The sequence below is a fragment of the Budorcas taxicolor genome, chromosome 4 (assembly GCF_023091745.1).
Source record: "Budorcas taxicolor isolate Tak-1 chromosome 4, Takin1.1, whole genome shotgun sequence".
Classification (NCBI taxonomy): domain Eukaryota; kingdom Metazoa; phylum Chordata; class Mammalia; order Artiodactyla; family Bovidae; genus Budorcas; species Budorcas taxicolor.
In genome coordinates, this window is record NC_068913.1 from 100,678,166 (window position 1) to 100,704,365 (window position 26,200).

A 26,200-nucleotide genomic window follows, 5' to 3' on the forward strand; every position below is an offset into this window, starting at 1 on the left:
CCCCGTGGTCTATACAGTCCATGGAATTCTCTAGGTCAGAATACTAGAGTGGGTAGCCTTTCCCTTCCCCAGGGGAACTTCCCAACCCAGGGATCGAACCCAGGTCTCCCACATTGCAGGTGGATTCTTTACCAGCTGAGCCACAAGGGAAGCCCATAGCCTCCTTGACACGAGCCCAAAGACCAAGGGGCTCCGTGACGCCTTCTGCCTTGGTTGGCCAATGGAACCGGAGAGAGAAGATGTTCTACTTCTATGGCGAAGCAAGAGCAACCATCTGATAAAGGTCAGCCCCAAGGCTGGTGAGGTCAGAGCCAGGGCACAGGACCTGGGCTCGCCATGACCGTCACCAGGGCGAAAGGTGAAGGCAGATACACTGCTGCACACACACGTTCCAGAAAGAGAGGCCAGGTGACCACAAGAGCATTCTTTTTTTAAAAAAGAAAACTGAGCAAATATATACAAAATACTTCCAATCTCTTCTGGGCCAACAGAGCAGCCACCACAACGCTTCTCCTTCCTGAGCTTTCCCCTGCCATCTGGAGCCCGCTCCTGGCAGACCCAGCGAGCCCATGTCTGGGGAGCATGTGCCACCCCTGCACGTGGCTCTCGTTCCAGCTGGGTCTCTGGACAGCGCCCAAGCGCTCCAGGCAACCTCTCCCTGAAGACTGCCCACCCAGCAGTGGGTGGCGAGGCACACTTCCTCTTCTCCTGTCTTCTCCGGCCGCATGCTAGGATAACATTGCTTCTGTGGGTGACCCTCGGGGCAGGTCCCGTCAGACTTTATGGGCCAGGAGGGTGGTCAGCTTGATCTTGCCGTCCATGGAGGCAGTGAGGCAGGTCCCGCAGTCCATGGCTGTGCTCCAGTCCACGGTGACCACAGGGGCGCGGTGGCCGCCCAGGCTCAGGCAGCTCTCCAGAACCTTGTCGTCCCCGCCCAGCTGCAAGGGGACAGGAGGCAACATCATCAGGCAGTGCTCACAAACACATGCAGTTTATCCACTTCCGGGGGCCAAACTGCCGTGAGCCCGGGGGCTGCCACCCCAAACCCAGGACGTGCCCAGGCACACATGTCCCTCCGGCCAGAAAGTCTCAGGTTCAACACTTGGACCAGCAATACCTTCAATTTCCTGACTACAGCTACTCCTTCAACCACAGGGGAAAATAAGTCCCTAACATACTCTAAGAGGCAGAGTTCTCTCTGCCACCTTTAACCTGCTGTGAGTGTCTGAAAAGACCCTGATGCTGGGAAAGACTGAGGGCAGGAGGAGAAGGGGACGACAGAGGATGAGATGGTTGGATGGCATCACCGACACAATGGACATGAGTTTGAGCAAGCTCCGGGAGTTGATGATGGACAGGAAAGCCTGGCGTGCTGCCGTCCATTGGATCGCAAAAAGTCGGACACGACTGAACTGACACTTTTAAAGGATATGGGGGGGAAAGCTTTCAACTCATTAATTGGTTAAAGAGCAAGTCTGACTGCAAACTGATCTGATCTGATCAGGGCAAGTGACAAAGCCTACAGGATCAAAAATAAAGCAGTACACACACATACACACAGTCATGTACACACCATACAGTCATGTACACACACACATACAGTCATGTACACACACACAAACAGTCATGTACACACACACACAGTCATGCAGAGAGCAACAGGAGAGCCCACCCAGGACTCAACCAAGCCTTTAAATGATGAAATAAAACTAGGCTTTAAACAGAAAGCTCTTTACAGTGGCGCCCAATAGCAATTACAAGAACTTATGGAACTTTATATGACGGCATCAAATTGTATACCTTAAACATATAGTTTATTGAGTGACTTATCAACTGTAGCTCAGTAAAGCTTAAAAAAGATTTTTATTAAAATATCCTTTGAAATGAACAAATAAGTAAACACAAACTATGGAATTAATTTCTAAGGGGAGGGCAAGAGCCACCCGAATCGTCATCACCTATAGAGAAGAGGAGCCCTGTTGGGAGTAGACCCAGGCCCCCTGGCGCCACTCTTAAGGTCAAGAAGGCTCCTGACCTCCCACTTCTGCAGCCCCTCCCCCTCCCCCTTGCTTCCTGCTGCCCCGTGGGATGCCAAGGCCCGCCTTTCTCCTCCTCCTCCAAAGGCCGTGACTCCACAGCTGAGCGCCCCCTTCCCAGTCCTCCCCAAGGCCTCAGGCCCCACCCGGCTTCCTCCCCTCTGAGCCCTCAGCTCTGTGTCCTCACCGCTGATGCTTGTGTCTCTTTCTCACTTAAGTGTGAGCACCAGGAGAGGGGCCACAGGGTCTCTGGTGTACACTGCCCGTGCCAAGGCCACACCCACCCACGGCTGCCCCCCAGGGTACAGCTGCCCATGGACGGTGAGCCCCCGGGAGAGAGCATCCCACTCCGTGACGCCTTCCGCCTGCAGACAAAGCGCCACCGCATTCACGTGGAACTGGAACTACGCGCTCAGGCCACAACACAAAGCCTCATCCCCCTGTCTACTTGGTAAGACGAGTCCAGATGGAGAGGTTTAGAATTTCACTCGATTACATACACGAAGAAGGTACAAGAACCAGAGAGGCTGCAATGAGAGGGTTAAGACAAGCAGATCGACTGAGGGACAAAACAGAGTGGACAGCTTACTTGCCATGTGACACGACACCCCTGAATTTCTGTCCCAGCCGTGGCTTGTAATGTCCTTGACCCACAGGACATCTCATAAAACAATAAATCTACGCCAGATTAGAGTAACCGGAACAGACCACCTGGGCACTCACCCAGACCAACACACAGCCCTTCTCCCTCGTTCTCGATGTTCTACAATTGTTATTATTCCCAAGGAGGCAGGCAGAAAGGGGCAGGCTCATCAAGGGACAGGGACGGGTGAGCAGAGAGGCAGGCCACCTCGTTCCCGTCCCCACGGTTTCCCCCAAGCCAGCCTGCAGCCGGGAGGCCCAGATGCTGTCCATCCCAGGCCAGAGGCGTCTCCATGGCCACCCGGCGGGGACAGACACAGGGACGGGGCTCGAACTCAACCATGCCCACGCCTCTGGCGAGGAACCTCCCTGCCACCCACCGGGCCCCCAGGTACCTTGTAGATGACGCCCCCCGTGGCAGAACACGTCAGCATGTAATTGCCCTCCGAGTCGAAAGCGAAGAGTCGGCCCCGGGGCACCTGGACCTGCTTGTAGCCGCTGTAACCGGACAGCACGAAGGGGCCCGTGGCGTCGGTGGGCAGGCCGTACTCGGACACCTTCAGGCCGCTCTTGTGGATGTTCCACTGGATGAACTGCAGCCCAAAAGCACAAGCACAGGGTTCTCAGCGGGGTGGCCAGGGCGCAGGGCGCAGGGCCTGGTGGGGGAACGGTGCAGGGAGTAGTGAGGCGGCCCCCAGGAAGTGGAGGGGGTCCACAGGCCCCAGGAAGGGTAGGGAGATGACCATCCAGTCCCCATGCCTCCCGACACAATGTAAGCTTTTTTTTGTTTTGAAGGAAAGAAAATCTAGAAAGAGTCGGACACATCACGTCCAGGTCGGAACTTTCTCTCTGGCCTGACTCCAGGAGCAGAAGAGTGTAGGCAGCAGCCTGGACTCCCATCGCTCGAGCTGGCACAATGCTCCAGTGACTGCTGTTACTACTGTTGGTGTTAATATTATTCGTAGGGTTAGAACCCAGCTAGGTTTTTCTTAAATTCCAAATGCAGTTCCGGTTTCTCAGCAGCGCAGCCGATGGAACACAGGCGGTGGAGCACAAGCTGAGCTCGGGGACTGCAATACAAACACCCTTCCGCCTGCTTCAGGGCCCGGCTGCCTGCTGTGACCTCCTCCTGACTCAGAACTCAATTCAGATGAACAGCAAGTCAAGCTCTGATTTAAAAAGCCTTGCTCCAGAGTTTTCAAGTGAAGAATCCATTTTGTAACGACTGTCTTCATTGGATAAGAGAGGTGGACAGAATCCAGAGGTGGACAATCCAGAAGGCCCAGGAGGGGACACACAAAAGTAAGTCCTTATCCCAGCTCTGCCTGCCCCAGCTCCCTTCCCAGGGATCCTAATGAATTCTTCCAAAGAGACTCTAAAAGGGGGCACTTATTTTTACCTTCTTCCCCAGCTCCTTTTTTATGTTTCTTGGCTCTGGGCACAGCTGTCTCCAGCCCCCACGGCCTAGCAAGTTCTGCCCACCCATGCTGTGATCACCCAGTGACCAAGCTCACTCAAGTACACCCTGGCCACACTGGGACCCACGAGCAGGGTGGGTCAGGGAGATGCGTCCTTTCTGCTACAACCAGGAGAAAGGATGTGGGTCCTCCCCTTTCATGACAGTCGACTCCCACTGAACTCATGTAGACCTCACTAAGATCCTATGAGACCGGTTACTATTTTCTTCTCTGTTTTACAGAAGACAAAAGTGGGTGGAGAGAGGCCCCAGGTCACAGAGCTGGTAAAGGGTAGGGTCAGGACTGAACTCAGTCCATTGTGCTATTAGGGGGCCCTCTAGAATCCCCGACGCCTACGGAGCCAGAGGAAGGGAGCTTGCTGACCAAAGCCCGCGCCCGCTCACCTTCCCGTCCTCGCCGACGCTGTACACAGTGTTCTCATCGTAGCTGAACTCCACGGAGTAGACCTCCCCGCAGTGGGCCTTCCAGCTCATAGCACACTCATGCTGCTGCATGTCTGAGGCAACAAGATGCCGCTAGGGTTCCCGCCCGGGCCCTGCGGAGGCACCTGCCCGCAGGCAGAGGCACCTCACCCTCCCTGTGCCTGCAGGGCAGGGGCCGTGCTGGAGGCAGGGGGCCCCCGGGACCCAACGGGAGTCACAGAGCCAGCCGCCGTGAAGAGCCAGCACTGGTGCTTCAGTTCACTGGTTCTCTCCTCCACCGTGCCTAGTGTTCTGTTAACCTGTCTTAAATGAAAGCTTCTCTCACTGGTCAAAGGTGAGGTTCAGGAATCCTGCGGTGGAGCCTGTAAGTCTAGGAGGACACAGAAGTCCTTCCCACCGGGGCGCCCTGGAGATCAGTTAAAGATACAGCCCCTAGCGGTGCCTTTGCAGACGCGCTGGCTCCAGTCTCCTGGGGCAGGCCTGCGCGAGGAGCTTTAAAGAGCATGCTGATGACTCTGAAGCCTACCCTCCTACTGCCCTCACAGGGACACTGAAGTGGCCCGACCAAGAGGACAGGACTCCTGGATCTCACCTGGGCCGTGAGGACTCAGATCCAAGAGCTCAGGACTGAAGGACTGCTAAGCTCCATCCCCTCCCATGTCCACTGACTCAGATCAGGACCAAGGTAATTAGGGGGGTCCTGAAGCAGACGCTGACCAAAGTTAAGTTCTCTTAGGAGAATCTTGAACCAAGGTTTCACAGTAGCCTCTAGTCCAGCTGGCAAAAACCGAACTCTTCCCTGGGTCGATGGACAAGGGGACCAGGATTGCCGTGAGCACACTCGCTTACCAAACAGCCGGATGACGCCGTCAGCTGCCCCTGTGACCAGCAGGTTCCCATTGTGATTGAAGGCCGTGCAGTTGATGGCAATGGGCTCTGGATCCAGGGAGAACTGCAGCTATAAAAAGGATAAACCACATTTAAAATATAAGACAATAAGAAACCAATTCCAAGACAGGTTCTGTCTGAAAGGGGGAAGGAGACCAAGATTGAGGAATGACACACCAGAGCGTAAAAAGGATCAGTAGTGTTCCATTGTTAAACCGTGACAGTAGGCAGGCACGCGTTTTACAGTTTTCTCTTTATTCCAAACACCTATGATTTCAATATTCTCTTCTATGTACTGAATATTCAATGAAAAATTGGAAAATAACAAGTAAACACAAAATTAAAACTCCTGAGAAAAGCCCTCAGCAGAAAATATGTTTAGTCACTCAGCCGTGTCTGACTCTTTGCGACCCCATGGACTGTAGCCCTCCAGGCTCCTCTGTCCACGGGGATTCTCTAGGCAAGAACACTGGAGTGAGTTGCCATGCCCTCCTCCAGAGGATCTTCCCGACCCAGGAATCGATCCAGGGTCTCCTGTATTGCAGGCGGAAATAACAAGATTAAAAAGGACCTGATCAGACTGGGTGGGATAAGGTAGAAGGCCTACGAGATGCCAGAGGACAGATGTCTGCTGGATGGAATGGGGCAGGAGGGCACATGTCATCACCCATCTGTCCAAGCCCACAGAACACACAACACTAAGACTGAACCTTGATGTCAACTGTGGGCCCGGGGTGATTCCAATGTGTCCGTGTAGGTGCATCGAGTGTAACACGTGTGCTGCTCCGGTGAGGGAAACTGATAGCAGGGGAGGCTGGGCACGTGTGGGGACAGGGTGCATGGGGACATCTTTGAAACTTCCTCTCCATTTTACTGTGAGCCTAAAACGACTCATACCACCCTTTCTGTGGCCACACCACCCTGAACGCTCCCAGTCTCGTCTGATCTCGGAAGCTAAGCAGGGTCACAGCCGGTTGGTACTTGAATGGGAGACTGCCTGGGGTTACTGGGTGCTACAGGCTTTTGGGCTTCCCTTGTGGCTCAGCTGGTAAAGAATCCGCCTGCAATGCAGGAGACCTGGGTTCGATCCCTGGGTTGGGAAGATCCCCTGGAGAAGGAAAAGGTTACCCACTCCAGTATTCTGGCCTAGAGAATTCCATGGACTGCCCATGGGGTCCCAGAGAGTTGGACACGACTGAGCAACTTTCATTTTCAAAACTACTTAAAAAAAAAGTTTTAAATATTAAAAAGATGTTTAAATTTTTCAATAAGCCAAAAGGGCCCACTAGAAGGCTATGTGTGAATTCTAAGTTTGTTGCACCTTCCAAATGACTTCAGTTGCCAGCAATCTGCCCCACTGGAGTATTACTATGTTTCAACATGCTCTGAAATCTCACAAATCAAAATGTGAGGAGCCCAAAGCAAAGAGGGAAGAGACCAAAGAAACAGTGGGCAGCGCACCCTGTGTGCTCCCCGCCCCGGGAGGGTGCCTAGCCCCGGGGCACCATGGGAAACTCCCACCTGCTGCTTCATGGTCTTCGTGTCCCAGAGCAGCAGCCTGCCCGGAACCTGGTTGGTGCCCCTGCTGCCGATGTCTGGTGCCAACACATCCACGTGGGCAGTGAGGCTCGAAGCTGCAGCCGAGCAGACGAAAGAGGCTCCACTAGGGCTGCACGCGAGAGACAAGACCCTGCAGCACACAGGGGGTGTCGGCGGGGGGCCAGCTCAGCACTCTGCCCGCCCACAAAGGAAGGGGGAGCTGGGCTCAGAGACTCGGCCAAGGCCAAGGCCAAGGCCGGCCCACCAAGCACAGTGACTGGCTGGAGCGGCGTCTGGCTCACCTGGGCATATCATCATTGATGTTGATTTCACAGAGGTTCTTCTTGGCTTCCGTGTCGTAGAGGCGCACTGTCCCCACACCGCTGCCCAGCAACAGCTGGAAGAAGAGGGACAGCTCAGGGTCAGGCCTGCTCAGGCAGGCTCACAGGAGGGCGAGGCCCACCCCTGTGAGGTGGAGGGCAGGCTGCGGGGTGACCCAACTCCACTCCTCCAGGTAGTACAGGGGAAACCGGCTAAAATGGACCTCATTTAAAAATCAGACAGTAGAGCTGACCTTGAAGGAATCTGTGGAATGGTAGGTAGGTATCACCACAGGTAGAGCTGGAAAGGAGACCCTCTGCCCTCCAATCCCCGTCTTCCAGTTTCAACGCCAGCCACCCCGGTCCTGCCTGCTGGCTCCTGGCCCACCACCACCTCCATGGGCAGAGGCCTCAGCTGGTCACGGGTCTGGGTGACAGCCCCATTTGCATGTCCCAGGGACAGCTCTAGCTCTGGGCCTATAAAGGCCTCTGGGAAAAATAGAGGAGGCCATCCTTGCCTTGGAGGCCATCCTTGTCCTGGAGGTGCAGTCCTCAAGTGCGCAGTGAGAAGAGAGCGAAGGGGCTCAGCCTGGGGTCCCATCCAAGCCCTTGGTGCTGGAGCAGCAGGGGAGAACCCTGGGAGGTCCTCACTTAAGACCACAGGTCCAGCCATGGGCAAGGCCACTCACCAGCCTGTCCCGCTTGGTGGCCCATTCTAAAGAAAGCAGTGGTGACTTGGAGATAGAGGACGCCTTGGTCTGCATGATGGGGTTGAAGGACCACACTTTGATGACCCCGTCCACATCCAAGCTAGCGACCCTTCTCCCGGAGCAGTCCACCCTGAGATGAGACAAAAAGGCACGCCATTAGCATCCCTGCCTGAGTCTGCCACCCTCCTCAGCCCAGGCCCAGAGGACTAGCCTTTTCTGACTCTCCTGCTGAGAGATGCCCACGCTCCAAGGATGGGTGTGGACTACTTCTAGAAATAGTCATTCATTCATCCGTCTGAGAACTACTCGTAAAGCATTCATTATGTGCTGGGCCCAGTGGGCATCACCTACCCTCTGGACGTTACTCTCCAGGATCAGGAGTGGAGGAGGTGACTTGACCAACAACAGCCCCAGTGGCAGCTGTCCAGCCCTTCTCTGACAGTTCATGGTCCCTTGGGGCCATCCCACCACCTGCATCTCTGTTATCCCTCATCGTCCTGCTTGCCACACCTTCACACGCACAGCCCAAGACCGCAGGCTTCCCGGAGAGCCCGCCCCCTTTTCCCCCAAGGCCCTGCCCCAGCGGCCAGCACCCACCTGCAGTGCATGATGGAAGAGTGGTGCTCCCCGTACTCCTCCTGGCCCAGCACGAGGAACGGCTGCTCGGGGCGGACCCCCCCACCCTCAGGGCCTGCTGTGGGCACCCGCGTCAGCGTCTCCAGCGCCTCCACATGGGGCTCCAGGCAGGGCTCTGCCTCTGGGCCACCAGCTTCGGGCTTCTTCTCCGCACACTGCGTCAGGCAAAGCGGGCACAAGTCAGTGGTGAGGGGTCGGCGCTGGGCCCGGCCACTCCCCATGTCTGGGGACAGGCTGGGGGTGCCTAGGATGCCAGGCCACAGCCCTCGGGGGAGGATCTTGGTGGTCGTGGGGTCTAAAAGAAAGAGCTCTGAACTCCAAGAGCCTGCTTCACCAGCAGCCCCTTCCTAGAGACCATGAGGAGGGAAGTGTGGGTCACGGGCTCCCGGCCCCAGCTGATGAGACCCAGGACACGCACGACCCTGACAGACCAGGCCAACGCTAACAAGAATCAGTGAGGCAGGGAGTGCCCCCTGCGTGCCAGGCACTGCAAACACAACCCACTGTCTCATGTGGTGCTCCTTCAACCACCTGCGATCCTGTTATTAATTCCATTTTACAGCTGTGGAAACAGACTGAAAGCTGAAGTTAAGTAACCTTGCCTAGGATCAAGAGCTGGCCCCGGGGTGGGACGCCGACGGGAAGCCAGGTGCATCCGAGGTAAGCCTGGCTGCCCACCAGCACCTCCTCCTGGGCAGGGGTGCCAAGAGACTGGGGTGATGGGCTAGGCCCGAGGACAGCAGCTAAGCCAGAGCAAGGCAGGGCACCAAATGGCACCCACACACTCTGCCCCAGGGGGCTGCTGCTGTCCGTCTCTGCCTCCTGGGGGCACTGGCCGCTGGCCACCACAATTACCACCTGCTCATCCAGGCATAACTGTGATGCTACGGAGCATCAGCCAGCGTGCTCTCTACCACCCCCCTGGTTCTGGAGATTCCTGGAAGTGCTCCTCAGGGACCCAGAAAGAGCACTTTTACAGAAAAAATAAAATATAACAAAATAAAAGAACAGAGGAACAGACCTCGGAGCTCAGAGGTGCCCTCGGGAGTGGCTGAGCTCTGGTGCACCTTTAATCCTACAGCCCAGAAGGATCTGAGATGCGAGCCATAAGGCTCTATGCCATCGGACCAGAACAAGTTCAGGGCTGCTAACCCCCACAATGCCTTTAAAACAGGCAAGTAGCCTGGATTAGGAGATAAACGGTCAACAAGGTGACTTAAGGCAGTAAATCCCTTGGGGCTTTGCCTTCAATCCCGAGTTTTTCACTGAAGCAGCAGCAGCTTATACCACCAGGAAGGGAAAGCCCGAACCCACACTCACTGGTGAGAGGAGTCTCTGAACCCAGCCTGGCAAGGGCTGGGGCCACCGCACGGCTGCCCTGTGGGCACGTGGCCCTCAGGACAGCGACTCCAGCAAGGAGTGCAGGAGAAAAGGCCCGTGGCTGAGCAAGTCTGGGCGATGCTGGGTTACACCAAGGGGACCCTCCCCCCCGACTCCGAGCACCCGTGACATGAGCACAACAACAGGCACAGTTAAACCCGGGGAAGGACAGAGCACACAAGGGCTCCCACACCAACTGTTCACAGAGCTCGTCTTCTGGGAACATCTTCAGAGGCCAGCATTTTATGGCCCCTGCTTAGGGCAACACTATACCGGGAAAAGGGATCACTGGAAAGCCAGATTATTCTGGAATAAAACCACCAAAGTGCAAGCAGTTAAAGCCAGTTAGGCAAAACCACACAACGCACAGCAAAAGAAATCAAGAGAGATAAGAGCAGGCCCTGCACCACCCCTCCCTGCTGCCATATCCCACGGCTCTCCACCATGGAGGAGGGTCTGTGGGTTGTCCCCGCAGGCGTTCGTGAGAGACTGAGGCCAAGCCGCACCTGCAAAGTCATGGAGAGGAGCTCCTTCCGTTCCTTGCCGTGGTCCTGCAGGCGCCGCTGCCGGTGCTGCGACCAGCTGGACTCCCCAGGCGCCAGCCCGCCAAAGAGGCTCTTCCCGTCCTTGGGCGCGCCGGCTGGCTCCCTGCCCTTGGCGGTCTGGAGGACGAGACACCAGGCTGTGAAATGTGTTTTCTCGTGTGGGCCCGGGCAAGGAGGGGAGCAGGAACCAAGGAAGGGACCCTGCCTTTAGTCCTGAGTAAGGCTCCGCCCTGTCCATGCTGAGTATCACTATCTCGGGTTTCCCTGCTGTTACAATGGTAAAGAATCCGCCTGCCAATGCAGGGGAAACGGGTTTGATCCCTTGTCCGGGAAGACCCCACATGCCGGGGAGCAACTAAGCCCGTGTGCCACAGCTATTGAGCCTGCGCTCTAGAGCCCAGGAGCTGCCAGGACTGAAGCCCGCACGCTTTACAGCCCATGCTCTGCAACCAGAGAACCCACCACAATGAGAAGCCCCTGCTCTCTGCAGCTACAGAACAGCCCACACAGCAACAAAGACCCAGCACAGTCAAATCCAAATAAACAAATATTAAAAAAAACCAAACATGTTATTATCTCAGCCCATGAGCAAGGTCAAGGGCAAAACACCAGCAGTCTGCACCTCCTCCTTCCTGTTCTCCACTCCCCCATCCTGAAAGGACAACTCCTCAGCACTTCTCTGCCTGCCACATCAACTGCCTGGAGGTAGATACACACATATCCTCCTGATCTAAACCACAACAGGTAACTTTATTTAGTTTAGTTAGCACTTAGCGAAGCCAACAATTATGAGGCAGATCAGGCCCTACTCTGGTGTTATATTTAAAAGCAACAATGTGTTTGGGCAATAGAAAGGAAAAAAAAGTATGCAAAATATAATCACCCCTCTACAGGGGAAAAAGACACATAATACCCTCTCTTGTTTTGGGCCAAGTGCATGACTAAGCCAGTCCATGTTAACAAATATTGAGGTATTTGGAAATGATTACTGGGCAACCAGAAAGTCTTTTAACAGAAATAGTTGGAAACTCAAGGACTTTGGGGCAGAATAAACTGGACAAGAGAGAAACTGGCATCTTCTGGCTCCTTTTCATAGCAACAAGAGATAAGGTCAACCAACGTTATAGCAAATGAACTCAGTTAATTCCCACCCCAGGCTTTCCTGGTGACTCAGACAGTAAAGAATCTACCTGCAATTCAGGAGACTTGGGTTCTAGCCTTAGGTCAGGAAAATCCCCTGGAGAAGGGAATGGCTACCCACTCCAGTATTCTTGCCTGGAGAATTCCAGTCCATGGGATCGCAGAGAGTCAGACACAGCTGAGCAACTAACTGGGGCTTCCCAAGTGGCACTAGGGAAGAAGCTGCCTGTCAATACAAGAGACACAAGAGACATGGGTCCAATCCCTGGGTCAGGAAGATGCCCTGGAGGAGGGCATGGCAATCCACTCTAGCATTCTTGCCTGGAGAATCCCGTGGACAGAGGAGTCTGGCAAGCTGCAGTTATGGGGCCACAAAGATTTGGACACAACTGAGTATATAATATTTCCCTGGTGGCTCAGAGGTTAAAGTGTCTGCCTCCAATGTGGGAGACCTAGGTTCAATCGCACTCCCACAGAGACTGAAGATTTCTAATCTAGAGCTTTTTAAAAGGGAGCTGCCACCTCATCACCTTTCCAGATGATCTGGCTGGGTTCTCTTTTTCTAATCTTATTCCCGTAAATTGTGACAGTCATTTTTTTTTTTTTATACTCTTAGCAATGGGATAGAGATACCAATATCCACTCAGTTTGAGACCAACATACTCACAAATCATTTGTACACAAGTCATAAGTAAAGAGAATAAATTCAACCAAAGTCTACATGTGGCCTTTTAGTTCTTCTACTTGTTATATTTTATGTTAACACCAAACAACTTAAAATGATTGACATAGATTCCCTGGGACCCTGAGGTCATATGAACAGTTAAGAAAGGAAATTTTAAAGGCTATTAGTTTACCTGGAGCCTAACTGTGGCTGACATACACAGGATTGGTTATTTTTGTTTTTCTGACTGAAGCGACCTCCAATGGTACCTGGAGGTGTTTATTACACCTCCAGGTGCTTGTGTTTGTCACGGATAGTTTCTCTAGAGTGGCTGATCTCTGAATTCTGGCTTATTTGGGGAACAGTAAGTTTCTTAGTCAAGATTTTTTAAAAAATAAACTAAGAAGAAAATCAACAACAATAATGTCAATATATATTACTCACTGAGCATTTATCATATGTAAGGTACCATGCGAAGAATCTTACAAACATTCCCTTAAAGATGAGGCATTATTTTAAGATGGGGAGCAGTTGTGTAGAGAGGTTAAATTACTCGCTCTACGCAGGGAGAACTCAACAGAACTGTAAGTCACACCCAGATCTGAGAGTGGCCCCACACTCGGAAAAACCTGAAGAAAGCAAAACCGTGATGGAAGCACATGAAAGAAGTGATGCTGAACAGAAAAGGGAAGAAGGAATGCCACAATCCCGGACTCCAGGTAACAACCAAGAGAGGCTCCGCTCTCGGCGCTTCTGGCCGTTCTGGAGAAGCGTCCAAGGGGCACTGGACAGGTCCCATCGTCTTAGAAAGTGGAAGATGACTTCTCTTACCTTCCCCAAAGTAACACGGGGTCCTGGTTAACCATGTTCCCTCACACGGTCCCAGGGTGGGTGGTGGAGTGGAGGGTGGTTTACTCCCTAGTAGGTGATCCAAGGGTGCCAACCTTCATTACACAAATCTATTTATTCCTCCTGACTGATCCAGAAGGCAAACTGCTCAGACTAAGGAACTTCACAGGGGAGGCTATAACGTGCTCAGTTGCTGAGTCATGTCCAACTCTTTACGACCGTATGGACTGTAGCCTGCCAGGCCCCTCTGTCCACGGAATTTTCCAGGCAAGAACTCTGCAGTGGGTTGCGATTTCCTCCTTCTGGAGATCTTCCCAAGCCAGGGATCAAACCTGTGTCTCCTGCCTCTCCTGCATTGGTAGGCAGATTTCTTTACCCCTGTGCCACCTGGAAAACCCCTATAGGCTATACTATACCAGACAAGAGACTTCAGGCCAAAGGCTGAAATAAGGGACAAAGAAGGCCATTTTATGATAAAAGGGTCGTTTCAACAAGAGGACATAATATTTGCAAATATTTATGCACCTGACATCAGAGCACCTCATATATAAAGCAAATATTAACTGACCTGAAGGGAGAAATAGGCAGCAATACAATAATAGTAGAGGACTTCAGTAGCCTACTTTCAATGAAGAGGTCATCCAGACAGAAAATCACTAGAGACACACTGGCCTTAAACTGCACATTAGACCCAGTAAACTTAATAAACATTTACAGAACATTCCACCCTCACGCACACATGTAACATTCTCCAGAATAGATCATATGTTAATAAATGTAAGCCTTAATAAAGGTAAGGAGATTAAAGTCATAGCAAGCATCACAATGGATGAAACTAGAAGTCAATTATAAGAATAAAACTAAAAAGTTCATAAATATATGGAGACCGAACAACATACTCCTGAACAACCAATGAGTCACAGAAGAAACCAAAAGATAAATCAAAAAATATCTTGAGACAAGTAAAAATGGAAACACAATTTACCAAAACCTATGCAAGACTGATTCTAAAAGGGAAGTTGCTAATAATAAACACCTGTATTAAGAAGAAAGAGTTCAAGTAAACAACTTAACTGGACACCTCGAGAAACTAGAAAAAGAAGAATACACAAAGCCCAAAGTTAATAGAAGGAAGGAAATAACAACGATCAGAAAGGAAAACAAAGGAATAGAGTAACAAGTCAATAGCAGGCTTCCCTGGTGGTCTAGTGGTTAAGAATCTGCCTGCCAATACAGGGGACATGGATTCGATCCCGGGTCCAGGAAATTCCCACAGGCCGTGGAGCAACTAACCCTGTGCGTCACAACTACTGAGCCTGCGCTGTAGAGCCCGTGAGCCCCAGTGACCAAAGCCCACAGGCCAAGAGCCCAGGCCCCGAAAGAAGAGAAGCCCCCGCTCTCTGCAACTAGAGAAAGCCCATGTGCAGCAATGAAGCCCAGCAAAACCAAAAATAAAAATAAATAAGTAAATCTTAAAAAAAAAAAAAAGAGTCAATAGAAAATGAACATTGAAACCAGGAGCTGGTTTCTTTGAAAGTCAAACAAAATAGACAAACCTTTAGCTTGATTTACCAAGGAAAAAAAAAAAACAGGACTCATTAAATAAAATTAGAAATGAATTCCAAAACACATCTCCAAAGGCTCTACCATTCTGATAGAAAAGAAAAAAAGAGCTGGCAGTAAAGGCCATGTTTTCTGGACCACAAAGGTGCCAATGAGAACCCCACAGCTAGCTACAAAAACCGTGCTGAGAGGAGGAAGATCAGCTTGCTGGGTTGACAGCTGTTTTCCAAAATAGTGGGATCCTGGCAAGCAAGGAAGTCTCAAACTAGCCTGGCACAACTATGATTCAGACTTATCAGCCTGACCAAGAAATCTTTATACTGGATACTTGAGAAGAAAAGGGAAAAGTATCCATTCACGACTGCAGGCATGCCCCGGGAAAGTACACAGACTACAGGGGTACCCCACTTTGGGGCCAAAGGTGGAGAAGGCTGCAGAACAGGCACAGGCACTTGGTGGAATGCTTGTCTGTCCTTACTCACCTGCTACACCTCATAAACGGGGTTTTTTCCTCTAACAGGTGGTGCTGCTGCTGCTGCTGCTGCTAAGTCGCTTCAGTCGTGTCCGACTCTGTGCGACCCCATAGGCGGCAGCCCACCGGGCTCCCCCGTCCCTGGGATTCTCCAGGCAAGCACACTGGAGTGGGCTGCCATTTCCTTCTCCAATGCATGAAAGTGCAAAGTGAAAGTGAAGTCGCTCAGTCGCAACCCCATGGACTACAGCCCACCAGGCTCCTCCATCTGTGGGATTTTCCAGGCAAGAGTACTGGAGTGGGGTGCCATTGCCTTCTCTGAACAGGTGGTGTTAAGAGTACCCAATTCAATTGGCCCAAATGGATGGAATAGAGGGGCTTAAGATAGACTTCAAATTCCTCCAGCTGACACAAAAGGCACTTGTAACACTTTCCCAAGTATATCACAACATTAAGAACAAAAGCAATGCTTCCTTCTTGAGTTAAGATGGCAACGAAGCTGTCCAGTGTATTACAGGCTGGAAAGTACTCCAAAATGAAAATTCAAACAGGCGTTAACATATAAATAAGAAAAACTATCTTTATAACGATAGGGTAATTTATACCAAGAGAGCTATAGACCTAAACGTGACCTAGCAGATCCTACTTAGAGCTTCTCTTTAAACTGTATCTAAGATACATCAGCTGAGCCACAAGGGAATCCCCATACAAAAGAAGGGGAAACATCAACAAAAAACCATAGCACACTAAAAGCTGATGAATGCAGCTATCCACCAAACGCCTAAATAAGTAGGTAAAGTAAACCTGTGTCCAGCTACAAAGGCATATGACTTAAGTAAATGTTCACTGGGACACACCCAGTAATTCAAAGTTTTATTTTGTTTAAAGAGCAAACTTCATAAAAATCTTCACTACTGGATTCATGTAACATTCCAACAGTCCAAATTATATTGTCCCAGTCTATCATAATCTACCTGTCTCCTACAGTTTAAGAGAGGTACCTTTATCCTGCTTTATCATCTGACCTTCTTGCCTCTCACTCTAGAGAAGGATCTAAATCCATTTTCGGTGGCCTGAATAGACTTACCAGCCAAGCGTCCAAACAGAACAGAAAACAAGTCCCAGTAATCTGGCCTCACCTGAGGCAAAAAAAAAAAAAAAAAGCCGCCCAGAAGACAGGCCCAAGTAACAGAGAAATTACAGAATGAAAGATGGGGAGGAGGACTCCCTTTTCCCCATCCTGCTGAGATCCATGGAAACAGCCCCAGGGGCAGCATTCCTACTGCTGATGTCATGGGAGCTATAGGATAATTTTGATACTCATAAGAGTTACAAATACACAAGTCTGTGGATGCTTTGCTTTCTTACATTACCGTCAATTAGAGGTTATCTCTGTAATAACCATAACGCCCCCTCGTAGTCGCAAGGTGACTAAGCGGGTGTGGAAGGAGTGAAACTGTAACTGGAGGGGAGGATGGGGTAGCACTGAAGTGGGGGAGCCTCCTGAGGAGGTGCCTGAGGGGGTTTCTATAATAGAGAGCCCAGAAGAGCTTGAGAACTGTGGTTTCACAGCTACTTCTAAAATTTTGTCTCCAGATTCACAGTGAAAGCACAGAGAATGTATCACTGTAGACTTTACGTCTATAATGTAGGGAACTTTTCAGTGCTAACAACAATAGTTACAGGGGCCGATCACAGTGGGCAAAATGCTGATACGACTGAAGCTTACAACTTGTTTCGTCACTACATCATATCCGACTCTTTTGCCACCCGATGGACTGTAGTCCGCCAGGCTCCTCTGTGCAAGGGGTTTTCCAGGCAAAAGTACTGGAGCGGGTTGTCATTTCCTTTTCCAGGGGATCTTCCTGACCCAGGCTTATTTAAAAAAAAAAAAAACCAATGTCATTTTCTATTGAGTTAAAAGAAATATATCATTAAAATCACAGGAGGTGATCATATAACTAACAGGATTTGGTACTGGTAAGAGAGCATCCTGAATTGTAAACTGAATTTGGCCATCAACCGTATAGGGGAGTTAAAAAATTAAAATGTCCCCGCCAAAAGAAGGGAACCAGGATGGTGAGGAGTCTAGAAATCACACCACATGGGTAAATAGCTGGGCAGAAAGGAAGGAAGGAACATAGTGTTTAGCATGGAAAAGACAGAAAGAAGCCTTATTCTACGCAGCTTGAAGGCAAAGCTACGATCTGTGAGTGAAAATCACAGAGGCTTCAACTAACAACTTTCAAACAGGCCAACACCACCCCCCAACACAAGCAGTGAGCTCCCTACCACAGGAGGCAATCAATCAAATTAAAGGTCATCTGGCCCACCCTCCTAGCCAATAGGAGTGTGGTCCAGATGACCTTTAAACTTCCTTCAACTCTAAATTCTATGATTTTCTTGAATCTCAGATATACCAGTTATTTTTAGAGCTGAAACATCACTGCCGAGTCAAATATATCATTAAAAAGAACAAGTGAGCCAACCACTGGATTTTTCGGATTGAGAACATTTATCGTCTCTATCCAGGAAATGGAAAGAGTGCGACCTTTGCTCTGTTAACATGCCAGAAGCTTCGTTTGAATATATTTTAAAGGTAAAGTAAGGAACGTTTGCTGCAAATTACACATTCTTACCTTCGTCTCCTGAATAGGAACCTCACAAACATTTCCAATCCCATTTCACCCTCAGTTTAGCACCTGAACAAGTAAAGATATGGCCACAGGCCGAAGCACAAAGACCTTCTTTCAAGTTAATGAAACTGAATTTCATCATTTCGTGTACATTTCAAGGGATGTAGCACTCCATACATCATCTAATACAGGCTAAAATTCCCAGCTACAACAACTACAATGTATTGTGAGCTCATAATCTGCCAGGCACTCACTGTATATACCAAGGGCTCTCATTTCAACTCAAATACCTCTCCCCATAGGGAGTAAATGCTCTTATCTATTCCCATGCCAAGTAGGTGGGGAGATGTGAGTAAGGATGCTAAACAAGGTACAGTTGCCTGAGTCCGAAGCCCATGCTTTTTCTTCCCCCATGTCCTGCTCAGCATCTGCACTTGAGGAACAGTATGAAATCCAAGTGCCGTGCTTAAGGCCCTGGCATCCCAGTGGCAGCGTGGACAGACCCCTGTGTCCCCAGCAGCCCCAGGCTGCGTGTCACCTGCAACTGTTCTCAGGCCAAGGGCAGCAGGAAAAGAAGGCAGAGATGATGACAACTTACTGTAGCTGCAAGTAATAAAAATCTCGAGAGGGAAACAGTCCCTACCCAAGCAATAAAGCATAACTCTGGATCTGTTAAAGCTTCACTCTGGCCAGCATTTCTGAAAGCAATGAATTCTGACCATCTCTGCTCGGAAAACTAGTCAGTTTTGGACATATGCTGGCATAAAAGAAATTCTCTTGCAAGCTTTTATGAAAGAAAAAAAAAATAGCAAAAATCCTTTGTAGCATCAGGAAATAAGAACTTGTAGTAAAAGAAATACCACACTGATTTAGAACTTTACTCTTTATCTACACACTACTTCCTATCACCAAAAATTTTTAAAGTCCAGAATCGTTTGAATTCATGCTTGAATAACCAAATTTTAGCCATTAGCACAGATGAGTTAGAGGAAATTGATGAGAAAGGGGAAGGGACCCCTCAGACCATACTTCCTCCTGTCACCATCCACCCTCCCACCTGCAGGTCCAAAGGGAGGGCGGGCAAGTCTCCACGCAGGTGATGAGTGGGATGTCGGAGGCCTCCTGGCGAGAGTTAGAAAGGCAGGACCTGCACCCACCTGGCTGCCGAAGGACTCCTTCTTGGCCGAGCTCTGAGTCTGAGGGGGGACCTGGGCAGGTGATAACCTTGAGGGGCTCTTCTTACTCTGAGGCAGCAGCGAGGACAGGAAGCCCACGCGTGGCGACTGGGAGAGGGAGGCGTTCCTCTGGCTGCACACCATGGCCCTGGACAAGCAGACACAGCATGAGGTCACGGCGCTGGACGGGGGCCTGGGAGAACCCGGGGCATGCACCGTGCGGGCTACGGATGCTGCCAGTAACCAGAGCCGTGGCCAGGCCTGCACGTCTGGGCCTTAAGGCGGCCTGACGCTTGGTGCTCTTCTTTCACAAGGGGAGCTCGCAGCCCACCTGGCACAACGGGGAAGGCTGTGGCTCTGATGCCGCGGCAAAGCTCAGAGCAGAGCCGTCTACTGCCCACTGGCCACGTGTGGTGTTGACCACCTGAGATGTGGTCAGTCCAAACGGAGAAGTGCTGCAGGCATAAAATCCACATCGGAACTCCGGATTTAGCATGAAAAAGAGTTGTTAAATAGCTCATGAATACTTTATATTCATTACACGTTGAAATGATACTTTGAAAGACTTGGGCTATATAAAACTGAAAGTGTTAGTCGCTCAGTAGTGTCAGACTCTGCTGACACGAGTGTCGGACCTCACAGACTGTAGCCTGCCAGGCTCCTCTGTCCACGGAATTCTCCAAGCAAGAAGACTGGAGTGGGTTGCCTTTCCCTTCTCCAGGGGATCAAACCTGGGTTCTCCTACATTGCAGGCAGATTCTTTACCATCTGAGCCACTAGGGAAGCCTGGGCTAAATAATACATATCATTAAAATTTACCTTTTTTTAAGATAGCTACTGAAAGTTTTTAAGTTCGATTTTTGGCTTGCACTTTACTTCCCTCAGCAGGCACTAGCTCAGAAACCAGAGCAGTTTTATCTGCTGCAGGACTGGGCCACAGGTAGGTCTGGAATCTGACTACTTGGGTTTGCATCCTGACTCACCAATCACTGGTCCTGGGACCGGAGGTGCCTGCGGTCTCTTCCACTGCTATTATCATCATCATCATCTGGGTCTTTGGCTTTCAATGGCTGTTTCTTAAGGCTGCTCAAATACCTCTCTCCCAACCTGCCTACCGCTCCGAACCCTGAGACAAGAGCATGCTTCTATGGAGAAATGCATTGGCAATCTTGACATCCACGAGGCGCTCCTTTCAGAGCGCAGAGACTTCCCAGGGCTTCACCACAACGGCTGCGTGTATTAACCCAGGCTGCACACACCTGGATGTGCGAGCCCCTGGCAGAGCCTGTAGTACCCCTGCCTCTGGTCAGGCCCAGAGACACAGAAAACTCAGACTAGTGGGCGCCCAGGAGGTTCCTGGCAATTCGGAGGCGTCACCAGGAGGAAGGGAGAACACTGGGGACAGAGCGAGGAGGGGCACGGCACACACTCACAGCTCCGAGTCCCCCAGGCGGTCCATGTTGGAGACATAAGGAGGCAATTTGTGCTGGACCAAGGCCTCTTCCTCCTCTGGCTGTTGCTCCTCTTTCTTCAGTCGGTGGATTTCGGCTTGCAGTGCAAACAGCTACATAGAGGTGGGGGTGAGTGAGACGGGGATCTCAGCTAGCCTTCCCTCCCCTGGGGAAGATCAGACACATCACATCCAAAACCCAACCACACTGACTCAAAGACCACTCGCCCTCAGCCTCGGGGAGCCCGTCTCACTCTCTGCAGGCAGGAAAGATAGGTGAGGCTGCTGTGACTCGACGACAAGGAGGTAAGAAAACTGAAGACCGTTAGATAATACGGAACCTACTTCTTTTTTCTTTTTATCATTTGACTTGCTTCCCTTTTACCATTTGACTTGCTTCTTCCTGAATTCACTGAAAAAACTAGCTCCACCCACTCCTGCTTTCCTCTTGGGCATCTACAAAGCCAGACTTTGGAACTCAGGTGGAAAAAAAATTTTTTTAATGAAGGTCAGCATTTTTTACTTTTTGCCTGAAGATAATTATACACACAAGCCCAAACCTAAGAACATTAAACCCCCAAAACCGAAACAGCTTATAAGCTTCCTTTTTCTAAAAAATCCTCCCTTTTCTGATGGTGCATCAATTTCAAGGTTAGAGAAATGCTCAGGCAAATGGAAAGGCAAATGTGAGCTGCCCCAGGAGCTGTTCTTTTACCAAAGTATAAAGACCTGAGAACAATTAAATAACATCTGGGCTATACACAAGACAGATGTGGGGATGAGTGGAACAGGCCTGGGAATGGGAAGTGGAGATATACAAGCAGGTTAGCTGCAAGGAGACATCCATGCATAGAGTCGTTTTCCTCTTAAAAGTTCACAACTGTTACTACATTGCTCATGCTATGACTGAAAACATCAGCCTTGCCTCTGGTTTTCAAAGGTTTGTCACAGCTCCCAACACTGCCTTTCTGGTGACTCACCACCACCTGAGACCAGCGCTGTCTCTTCTGACTCACCCTCCACGGCCACTGCCTAATTTCACACATGAAAAGCAGAAGTGCTTCCCAAGGAGCAGTGACATTCAGAACAAACCTTCTGGCGCAGAACTTCATTCTCTTCTTGAACCTGGTTGGTCCTCTGGCACTCCGCATCAAAGTTCAGGATCACAGGAACTGGTGTACCGAGTTAAAGAATAAGCCTGCCTTTTAATCAACTTGACTGCGGTGGTCATGACACAATGCGTAATACACCAAATCCTCAAGTTTTACACATTATATACATATATATACACAATGTTTAATTGTCAATTATATTCCAACAAAGCTGGGGGAAAAATTGCCAATTAAAATATATATTCTATCACAAACTCTGCAATAAGATAACACAATTCAATAAACATGTTTTAAAAGAAAAAGAATAAGCCTGCCTGCAAAACGATTAAAAGCCATTCCAGACACTCTAGACACCGCAGCCACACCCTTGCATGTGACACGGGGTACAGACTGTGCTGTGGGCTCCTCCTCACAGCTTTAAGAACAGTCTCTCCCTTGACCTTGGGTCTGGCCTGATTTCGTTCAGACAGACTCACGGACACCTGGCAGCCTGCCTGGCTAGCCCACAGAGGACATACATCCAAACCTGACGCTTTCTCCCAAATGCCAGCAGCAAAGAGTTTATCTTGCGGGCTTCACACTCAGTCTAAGCTTTAGCGACATTCAGCGAAATGCCAGCCCAGTGGCCAGCGGATCTGTGGACACATGGCCAGCTGCTCTACCAGCTGCGTGCAAGGACTGGCTGCTCGCCTTTCCCCTCCTCAGGGTGAGCCTCTCCCTGGCAAAGGTTCAGGCTGAGAAGCAAGCTTTCTGCAGACTAGGAGCCATCTAGGAGAATCCACATGAGATCCAAGTGTCAGTCTTTCCCAACCACCTCATACGGCTTCAGTCCGGAAGAGCACTATGCCGCAGGGCCTTGGTTGGACAACGAGCTTCCCTGAAGGGCCCACGGGGTCAAGCCCTGACCACCTCTGGGCTAGGCCCCTTGTGAGTTTTGTCTGAAAGCCCTCAGGATGAAGAGCGGCAGCAGGGGGAGAAAAAGGGCCAACCTGGGTATTTCACAATCTCCCCAGCACAAAAGGAGATGCTCCCTTCCTACCTCCACCAGAAGATGGTCTTTCCAGAGACCAAAAGGCGATGGTGGGTGGGCCTCCACAACGCCCAGCTTATCAGTGACTCACCATGCAGCTCCATTCGAACCAGACCCCCTTCTCCTCCTGGGGAGTTCCTGCCCAAGGAACACAAGTGAGCAAGGAGGTCCCCAGCTTTCCACGACAAAAGGGTACATAAGGTAGGCTTGGAAATTATTTATGTCCTCTCTCTCTCCTAAATCTCTCCACATATTCTTAAAGCTGCCCTGTCCTCTGACAAGTTGAGGGACTGGACTCTGAGGTCACTGTGAAGACAGTGACCCAGACACTAACACAGGAAGGATGTTCCAGCCATAGAAGTGTTTTCACCCCCTACCTAATCCCAACAAAGTCCAGTGAAATCCTGGGGAGGCATGGAGCATGCGCAGAGAGGGTGCTCTCGAGGCCGGCCAGTTTCGCTGTACTTGCTGGGAGAGGCCCCGCCCTACTTGAGGGCTCCTATCCCCCTACTGCGAGGACAGTCTCCCCACCCACCCATGTCAACTATTCAGCAGCAGAACTAAGAATTACAACTCCCACCCTCCCAGATCAAAATAACCAGTCTGCCCAGCCCCGTCACGTGACAACACGACAATGATCTTTGGGCGTTTTGTAGAAGAAATGACTGCATTAAGGGCAGCAGCCACTGATCTCGCAGTCGGTTGGCCTCCGGCTGGGCTGCCAGCCCCCCAGCCACTGAGAGGATATGCATGCACTGAAACAGGACACTCAGGAAGTTGTGTAGGGACACGATGAAGGTGTCGGCCCACTGGCGCGAAAAGTAGGTGGCAAAGGTGGGGTTGGTGTCTGGAGATGGCAGGAAGGGCAGGACAAACCAATCCTTCCACTCAGCCTGGTTCTGGAGCTCCGAGGCCTGCTTTGCAAAGAACTCCTGAGCCTTGTCACTTCTGTTTGTCTGCCAAGACATGGAGGAGGTGGCAAAGAAAGGAGAGAGACAGAAGGCCAGAGGTGAGACTCCACCACCACACCACAGGCAGCCTTTGAATACTGACCTGCTGAGCAAGTCGTCAAACACGATCTATGAACTCTGTATAAAAGAAATCATCACTCTTTTCTCAAGTTCCTTATAACTTCAAAGAAGCTTGTTTAAAGCTCTAGTGATAAATGCCACCCTAAAAATTAACTCCTAGTTGATTTTCAAATAATCTGAGTGATTTACTACCCCACCCCCACCCCTCAAGTCAGTCATAACCTTTTTACTCAAACTTTAACCCAGCTACTTATATTCTTCAAAACACCACCCAGGCTAATGTGCTTAAGACAAGAGGAGAAATAGGAATGAGGAAGATAAGTCAGATGATCTACAGATGAGAATGGAAAAAAAAATTGGAAAACAGTCAAAAATAATTTGCACTGTGACTGTTCCACCCTTTCCCAGAGTAACAGAGAAGAGCTGTCCCTAGGCATTAAAAGAAAATCTATTTCTGGATTAAAGAATTTTCTCCACCAAGAGATCCCTGAACCAGAAACACCTGGATTGTGTAGACGAGATAAAAGCGGAACAGGCTGGTTTTCAGCTTGTTGATGGTGGGTCTGTACACGTCCTCCAAGCGGCTGAAGAGCCGCCGCTCCAAGTAGTTCCAGTAATCCCGAAGAGCAGCCAGGTCATACACCTGCATTAATTGCTGCAGCTGGTCCACAATCTTGTCCACCTGGGGAGAGAAAGATGTGATGGAAAAGGGAAGTCTCTCTTCGCGCCACAGAGTTAATACAGCTTTTTTCCTCTTGCTGCAGCTTCTGGATGGTTCCATTTTTTTTTTCTTTAAGTTAGCAATCTATAAAACTTTTAAAACACTGTAACATAGGAGGTTTCAAGTTTTTTTTTCTTAATGTTAGATATGCGTTTCTACCCTTTGGCAAGCATGGAAATTTCAGGTGTAAAAGCACTCTGGTCCAGGAACCAGACAGAGTCCAGGGCCTGGACCTGGCGCTAATTTATTCAACCACCCTGGCAATGTCACTTCAACTCTCTGGTCTTAGTGACCTAAGATTTCAAAAAAGCAAAAAAGAGGGAGTGAGACAATATCCATGCGCCTCCTCCATTCCAGGATTCCAAGGCTTATGTTAGAGGTACTGTCTCCTTCAAGTCCTCTAAGCACCACTAAAGCCCTGGCAGCTGCTCAGAGTGTCAGCCAAAAGGGGTCCCCTCCTTGTGAGGAGCACTCATATCGGAGGACACAAGATGGAACAGGTTTTGAATACTGATACCATTCTAAGCCCCCCCCCCCATTTTACAGATCAGGACACTGAGGCTCAGAGAGCTGAAATGATTTGCTTTAGCCACCACCAAGTAGCCACTAACTTTGGCAAGACAAGAACCCAGGTCTCCTAACTCCCCTCCGGTGTTCCTGCTGCTAGCTCACTGCCTCTCTCAACTCACCTGCCAACACCAACTGAAGCCAGCAGACATACACACAAATCACACACATATAACTTCCAAGAACTCAACAGAAAAGCATGTCTGAGCTAAGTTATGTTTTCAAATGTACAAGGTCTTCCTCAAAGGTGAAGCAAAACTGCCAATGGGTCACTGACAAAGCCATTTCAAATACCTAGCTCAACATGGGCTGCAGACCCCTTTGCTCCCAATGCCACTGGAAGCCGACTTTAGAATATTTCTGTTCCCCAAACCCAAACGTCTACCCAACCATAGCTCCTCAAACCTCATCGCCATCCAGCTAATGACTGGCCAGCACCTGCTGGGAGACTGGGGTGGAGAACAGAGCCCTGGACCAGGAGTCAGGGCACCTGGATTCCAGCCTCGGCGATGCTCCTGACTCGCTGGCAACTTCAGACAAGACATGTCCCCTCTCAGGGCCTCAGTTCCTCATCTGTCAAGCGAGTGCCGGACGCACTGATGTCAGTGATCCCCCTGGCGCGGTGACAGCGCCGCTCCCGCCCCGGAGGGCAGTGCTGGGGGAGAGCCAGCTCCTGGCTCCCTCGGGGCCGCCTCTGCCCGCGCCGCGCTCGCCGGCCCCTCACCCGGAAGCCCTTCTCCTTATCCGCCTTGATCTCGGCGTCCAGCTGCCGCAGAGTGTGCGTGAAGCCGCGGAAGAGCAGGTACTCTCGAACCATCTCGTCAGTGCGCTCCACGGCCTCCGCCATCTCTGCGCCAGCGCCGCGAGGGGCTGCGCCGGGTGAGGGACGAAGGGGCGGAGCTAAGGCCGAGTGGGGCGGGGCTGGGCGCGAGCACCGTTCCGTCACGCCGAGGCCGGCCTACCAGCGCGCACGCATTGCGCGCCGCGCGCCTATGGCCCCGCCCTCGGACCCGCCCCCGGACCCGCCCAGCTGCTCCCGTCACTATCACCCAGTTCAAAGAGCGAATGAAAGCAGCACTGCTAGCTGGGTTTTACTGGCAGCGCCAGCGGCGGCTGTGTCATCTGAGTTATTGAAAGGGGCGGCTGCCGTCCAAGTCAAGTAGGGCTGGACCTTGGAGATTATCCCAGATAATC

The 26,200-nt window shown here is 50.8% G+C and overlaps 1 protein-coding gene across 2 annotated transcripts; it reads right to left on the minus strand.

Annotated features, from left to right (window-relative positions):
- WDR91 (WD repeat domain 91) lies at positions 1 to 25,868 on the minus strand. Of its 2 annotated transcripts, none has more exons than XM_052638443.1 (15): positions 25,731 to 25,868; positions 24,221 to 24,400; positions 23,436 to 23,643; positions 21,638 to 21,720; positions 20,529 to 20,659; positions 19,078 to 19,243; positions 10,558 to 10,713; positions 8,633 to 8,826; positions 8,015 to 8,165; positions 7,308 to 7,402; positions 6,988 to 7,156; positions 5,428 to 5,536; positions 4,540 to 4,652; positions 3,074 to 3,271; positions 1 to 938 (listed from the first exon to the last, which is right to left on the minus strand). In XM_052638443.1, the coding sequence occupies exons 1-15, from the start codon at positions 25,851 to 25,853 to the stop codon at positions 774 to 776; spliced, it is 2,241 nt and encodes a 746-aa protein (XP_052494403.1). In that variant the 5' UTR covers positions 25,854 to 25,868; the 3' UTR covers positions 1 to 773. The 2 variants fall into 2 exon arrangements, with proteins under 2 accessions (XP_052494403.1, XP_052494405.1); XM_052638445.1 differs by lacking the exon at positions 25,731 to 25,868 and adding an exon at positions 25,445 to 25,561.
- Positions 25,869 to 26,200: the final 332 nt, after the last annotated feature.

Excerpts from the sequence above, each read along its gene's own strand:
- WDR91 (XM_052638443.1), bottom strand. The coding sequence starts at position 25,853 with ATGGCGGAGGCCGTGGAGCGCACTGACGAGATGGTTCGAGAGTACCTG. Across the intron at positions 19,244-20,528 it reads CGCCTGGGGGACTCGGAGCT|GGCCATGGTGTGCAGCCAGA; the intron begins GTGAGTGTGTGC and ends CTGCTTGTCCAG. Across the intron at positions 8,827-10,557 it reads TCCTCTCCATGACTTTGCAG|TGTGCGGAGAAGAAGCCCGA; the intron begins GTGCGGCTTGGC and ends TGCCTGACGCAG.